The sequence below is a fragment of the Parasteatoda tepidariorum genome, chromosome 8 (assembly GCF_043381705.1).
Source record: "Parasteatoda tepidariorum isolate YZ-2023 chromosome 8, CAS_Ptep_4.0, whole genome shotgun sequence".
NCBI lineage: Eukaryota > Metazoa > Arthropoda > Arachnida > Araneae > Theridiidae > Parasteatoda > Parasteatoda tepidariorum.
This window is the reverse complement of record NC_092211.1, coordinates 42307704-42314292: the sequence shown is the minus strand read 5'-3', so window position 1 is coordinate 42314292 and position 6589 is coordinate 42307704. Positions and strand designations below refer to the sequence as shown.

Below are 6589 nucleotides of genomic sequence, written 5' to 3'. Positions count from 1 at the left end.
TAGGTTAACTCTAGGTTTTGATATAGTTTTCTATTTTCGTTGTTGAAAAATATTAATTTAAGTAAAAACAGAATACACTTGTAAATTTTTAAATATGCACTGTTTTTTCTTTTGTTTTTGACAATATTAAAACAGGAATTAAGGATGGTTGTTAAAGTACACAGTTTATAAATATTGATTTAGATTTTCTTTCAAATAAAATTTTTTTTTAAAATTATGGTGTACAATAGCTTTATGCTGAAGTGTTTTGGTATGCGGCATCTTATAAACAATAATAATAAATAAATGCAACATGTAAATTACTACATAAATATATTCAGATTATTGGTACATGCTTAAAAACATAGTTGATCGTACATGTGTTTTTTTTGTATTCCCTGATCACAGAGAGAGTAGAAGTGGAAGTGAAAGTTTATATCTCATACGAAGATTGCAGTTAAAGTTTTTGTTGCAGGCCTTGATCTAGATGGCGCTGCAGTACCCCCTTCCAAGCAGCAGCGTTAGGCAAATCTCACTGGAAGTTTGATTCGTCAGCCAGATCTGGATGACCTGCTGGCCACGATTGGTTGTTCTACTGGTGGAGACCTGCTGTTCGGGACTAGCTGGTTTGCTGGTGGAGGTGTGTTGCTGATTGCTGGTGGCAACGGCTCTGGTTCCGTTGATCTCTGAGGTCCTGTCACGTCCTCTGCAGATAAGATAAATGCTGGTTTTAGTCTATCCACTGTTACTACCAGTTCCTTGCCATTTTTCAAGATTTTGAAAAATTTCTCAGTTCTGGATAAGACTGGATAAGGTCCATCATAAGGTGGTCTTAACGGAGCTCTAACAGCATCATATCTCAAGAAAACTTGCGAACAGGTATTCAGCTTCTGTGGAATGAATAATTGTCTCCTACCATGATTCGATGTTGGAGATGGATTTATACTAGCAAAGTACTCTTTGAGCGCTTTGATAAATTCTGGTGTGTTGACATCATTTGGTGATTTAGTAAAAATTTCACCAGGTAGCCTAAGACATTGGCCATACACCAGTTCACTAGAGGTAGCATGTAACTCTGGTTTATATGTTGCTCTTAAGCCAAGGAGTATAGTAGGCAATCTATCCGTCCAACGATCTGTCAAATGGGCTTTTATGGCTGATTTTAATGTGCGATGAAAATTTTCAATTAACCCATTAGATTGGGGGTGAAAGGCACATGTATGTATATGTTTACATCCCAAAAAAATTGCAAGTGCTCGAAAAAGCCTAGACTCAAATTGTCGGCCCTGATCAGTAGTAATGATTCCTGGAACTCCGAAACGGGAAATCCATACCTTATAAATAGCTGATGCGACCGTTTCAGCTTCGATGTTTTTTAATGGCTCAAGTTCTACCCACCGAGTGAACCTATCTATTATTGTTAGGCAATATGTATAACTTTCTGATGGGGGTAGCGGTCCGATTAAATCTAAATGTATGTGGTAAAAACGCTTATTTTCTACAGGGATCCGTTTAACCTCACTTTTTGTATGTTTGGAAATCTTAGACCTCTGGCACGGTATACACGCTTGTGACCATTTAGAACAGTCAGAATTTATATTAGACCAAACAAAACGATCGGTAACTAATTTTACTGTACTTTTAGTTCCCGGGTGGGCTAAATTATGTAATGCATTAAAAACTATTTGACGTTGAGATTTAGGAATATATGGGCGGATTTTTCCTGTAGCGATATCGCAATATAATTCCACCTCACTATCTGGCAACACTAATTTGTTAAGTTTTAATGAAGAATTCTGGTCTGTTAATATTGTTTGAAGTTCGGGATCGGAATTCTGCTCTTGTGCTATTTTTTTAAAATCGATTGGCGATGGGCATGATATTGCTTCAATACGTGACAGCATATCGGCTGGAATATTTTCTATCCCTTTAATATGGCGTATATCTGTGGTAAATTGGCCAATGTAATCTAATTGGCGCAGCTGCCTCGGAGTGCATTTTTCGTTTTTCTGCATAAAAGCAAATTCGAGTGGCTTATGATCCGTGTATAACGTAAAGGTTCGAGCTTCGACCATATAACGAAAATGCTTTATTGCACTATATGCTGCCAAAAGTTCGCGATCATAGGCTGAATATTTCTTTTCGGTTTCCGTTAGTTTTCTAGAGAAAAAACTTAAAGGCTGTAAACCAGTTTTAGTGACTTGATGCAAGACTGCGCCTATCGCGAAGTCTGACGCATCAACATGTAATGCTAATTGTGCGTTAGGATCAGGGTGAAAGAGTAAAGTTGCGTTAGCGATCTGTTGCTTTGAATCCTCGAAAGCTTTTATGGAATCTTCTGTCCACTGAATAACTGATTTATCAGACTTTTTACTGCCTTTTAGATAATTGCATAATAAGGCCTGTGTGCTAGCTGCTTGAGGTATATTTCGACGATAGTAATTTAAAAGACCTAAATATCGTCTTAATTCTTTTACCGTGCTCGGTAGCTTAAAATTTAAAATAGGTTTGATTCTTTCGGGAAGCGGTTTAATACCCTCACTGTTAATCAAATATCCTAAGAATGATAGTTCTTTCGATCCAAGCACACACTTAGCAATATTTACTCGTATGCCATATTCCGAAAGCCTTTTACAGACCATTTCCAAATGCTCACAATGTTCTTTTTTTGAAGTACTAAAAATTAATATGTCGTCCAAATAAGCAAAAGCAAAATCAAAACCATATAAGACTTCGTTCATAAACCTTTGGAAAGTTTGTGCCGCGCAAGAAAGTCCAAAAGGCATATATAAAAATTCGAAGAGTCCAAAGGGTGTTGTAATTGCGGTTTTTGGGACGTCATCCGGGTGAACCGGAATTTGGTTATACGCACGAGTTAAGTCAATTTTAGAAAAAATTTGTTTACTATGTAAATTCTGAGAGAAGTCTTGTATATGCGGTAATGGATATCTGTCTTTTTGAGTTAGGCGATTTAATGCCCTATAGTCACCCGTTGGTCGAAAATCTCCATTTGGTTTTGGCACCATGTGCAAAGGATTCGACCAATTAGATTTACTGGGGCGACAAATACCCTGCTCCATCATTATTTGAAATTCCTTCTTTGCGATTACTAATTGTTTAGGATTAAGACGTCGTGGTCGTGCGAAAACAGGTTGGCCTCTCGTTATAATTTTATGAACAGTGTTATGTTTTGGTTTATTTGAACCTGGATGTGGTTGTAAAATTTCTTTGTACTTATTTAAAATTTCATGAAATGCCATGTCTTTAGAAATCAATGTCACGCTTTTTCCAGAATAACGAATAATAGATCCTTGATTTTTTAAGTTAGTTATAGAATCTCTTAAGCAAGAATTTTTTAAATCTATCAATAAACCAAAATGTTTTAGAAAATCTGCGCCGATTATAGGTTTGCTAACATTAGCTATTATAAACGTCCATTTGAAATCGCGGCGTAAATTTAAATCAAGAGAAATTACTTTGGTGCCATATGTTTTGATAGGCGAATTATTAGCTGAATATAAAACCATAGAGGGTGAGGAATTAAATGTTAGGTTTGACGAATACGGCAGTACGCAAACATCGCTTCCGCTGTCTATTAAATAATGACGTCGAGTTTTCGGATCATGTATAAAAAGACGACTAGATCCCTGATTCCGGAAATCACATTGCGCCACATGTGATTTCTTCATTAGTTTTCCGAAAATTTACATGGTTGATTACATTTCTTTGCTTTATTTCCAAATTTTTGATGATACCAACATAGCTCAGTTTGCTCACGGCGCGGAGTTTGCGAACGATACCTACCTTGCGAAAAATGGCGCGAGCGATAGCGCGGTTGACGTTCGTTAGCTGCCGTAAGTCGGCTAACTTGTTCAGTAAGTGCGGCTATTTGTCCTTTCAATTCTGCAATTTCGGATACGTCATTTTTGACTGCGTGTACCTCTTTAGATGTATTGGGGGAAATATCTAAAATCTTGTCAGCCATTAAACTCAGCTTATCTAGGTTACCCTCAGAAATGCTAATGATTGCTTGAGCTGATTCAGGGAGACGCTGAATCCATAGTGTTTTTAAAAATTCGTCCGATAATTTTTTGTCTGCGAGATTGCGCATTTTACGCAGTAAGTGTGATGGTTTGTCATCTCCCAATACGAGCTCTGAAAGTAAAGCTTTGATCCTTTTCTGCTCCGAATCAGAAAATTCCGAAATTAGGCGAGTTTTGAGGGCGCTATACTTATCCTCTGCTGGTGGATTTAATACAATATCACTAACATATGATAGTGTTTCCGAATTTAAGGTTGAAATGATGTGAAAATATTTTGTGCGGTCACAAACTATTCGTGAAACGGAAAATTGTGCTTCAACGTTTACGAACCATAATTCTGGAGCTTTTTCCCAAAAGGCGGGTAACTTAATTCCTACCGCATGCACTTCCGGTATTTCTACCGGCAAAGGACTATTTTCCGTAGACATTACGTTAAATAAAAACGAATGGAATATTAAAACTATCTAATTAAATAATGATATTGAAAAATTTCAAGCCCGTATGACAGAAAATCAGACAGAAAGATTAACTCCACTTACTTGCGTTTGGAAGATATGTTGAGTATCCAAATATCCATGGGTCACCACTGAAGTGTTTTGGTATGCGGCATCTTATAAACAATAATAATAAGTAAATGCAACATGTAAATTACTACATAAATATATTCAGATTATTGGTACATGCTTAAAAACATAGTTGATCGTACATGTGTTTTTTTTTTGTATTCCCTGATCACAGAGAGAGTAGAAGTGGAAGTGAAAGTTTATATCTCCTACGAAGATTGCAGTTAAAGTTTTTGTTGCAGGCCTTGATCTAGATGGCGCTGCAATGCTAACAAGTTCATGCGATGATACTTTAGTCCAGCAACAGTTCTGACAAAAAGAAGAAGAAAAAAAGAAAAGTTTTTACATTTAAAGCTGTATTGACCACGCCAAGAATTTTGTTTGGTCACGTAGTTTTCTGGTACAAATTTGTTTACCTGTATTTGTAAATTAAAATTCCTTGAGACTCTGTCTCCTTCTCGTTTAGCAGTCTAACCCCATCATTGTCTTGTAGTCATCATACATTGTATCTTGATATGAGACAAATATTTTTACGAAAAACAAAATTTATTCCTTTTTATGCATTTTATTCAATTTTTACCCGTAACGCATTAGCATTCGTATCCTTGTTTTATGTAATTTTGAATTTAATTTTATATCAAACTCGCTTACCAAAAAATATCTCTTCAGACCTGTAGCTGCATTTTTCTGGGCTATGAAGCACCCAACATAAAATATTTTACTACATGTTCAACGATTATAAATTTTTAATCTAATTAACGGATATTATTTTTTTATTTTATCGTAATCCCTGTATATTTTTCTTTACCAGCGGTTACCATTTTTTTTTTTTTGGCAATGGAACCCTAAGTGATTTATCTTCTATCGGCAGATTCTAACTTCATAGATAAAGTAAGTAAAAAGAGTCGCCAGCGTTTTTACCAATCAAAACCTTTATATTAAGAACGTAACCCTTTGGCACAGACACCGGTGACTCTTTAGTATATTTTTTTCTGGCGCACCTATTGCAAGCAAATATACATTTTCCTATTTTCTAATTATAAAAAATAGTTTTATAGTTACAGAAAAAATCTGTCAGATTGTCGGAATTATATCTGTAAAAAAATTAAAGAAAAAAGTTTGAAAATAACTTTTCTTTTTATTCATATTCAAACATTTATCAATAATTGATCTTATAAGAAATTTCAATTATGAGCAAGTGTTCCTCTGAGATCTAAAAAACTGCAAAAAAGTGCAAATTTGATAAATTATTGTTTAGAAGTGAGCCGTGTTCAGAAGATTTTACCTTTAACGCAGAAAAAACATCGGTGTTTCATGCTGTATTTCATAACAATAAATTATATTATTAAAAAACTAAATATAATATTTTTCACTTAATTTGAACTAAATTAATACAAAAAAATGAGAAAAAAAGCATGAAAAATGTGTTTAATAAAAATTCTGTATCAAAGAGAGGACGGGATTTTTTCATCGTTTTATCATAAATAATCTTAAGTCAGTTTTTATGCCCTACAGTTAGATTTGAAGTCTAGGAGCTGCATCTAGTCTAGTTATAAATTTGTTTTTGGTGCAATGTAAGCTTGTAGCTGAAAAAAAAATTAATAAAACAAGCAGAAATATGTTTTTCTTTGAAATAGAAACTAAAAAGAGCTGCTGCAAACGTTGAAAATGGCTATTACTGAAGGATATTTGTTTATTAACAAATTTGGCAATTTTCTTTTCTTTTGAAAAGCGCGATGGGAAATAACGATTAAAATTTTATAAATACGTGATATTTTCATAACTTATTTAGTATATTGTTATTAAAAAAATTGTCTTTGTTAAAAAAATTTATCCATTTCTTATTCGATGGCCTTTTACTTTTTATAATTTCATAAAGGCAACCTAAATATGAAATAAATAATGAAATATTGAATGGATCTATTAATAATTAAAAGTTACGGGTTAAAACAAATGTCCAAACACTCGAAACCCATTCAACTCTTTCACAGAACCCTAGGTTTC

The 6589-nt window shown here is 34.4% G+C and overlaps 2 protein-coding genes across 2 annotated transcripts; both read right to left on the bottom strand.

Moving 5' to 3' along the window:
• Positions 1–295: 295 nt before the first annotated feature.
• Positions 296–4847, bottom strand: LOC107447367 (uncharacterized). Its single transcript, XM_016062255.3, has one exon. The coding sequence runs from the start codon at positions 3666–3668 to the stop codon at positions 531–533; it is 3138 nt and encodes a 1045-aa protein (XP_015917741.3). The 5' UTR covers positions 3669–4847; the 3' UTR covers positions 296–530.
• On the bottom strand, positions 3668–4450 carry LOC139426130 (uncharacterized). The gene has a single exon (XM_071183881.1). It carries the CDS (start codon positions 4448–4450, stop codon positions 3668–3670), a length of 783 nt encoding a protein of 260 aa, XP_071039982.1.
• Positions 4848–6589: the final 1742 nt, after the last annotated feature.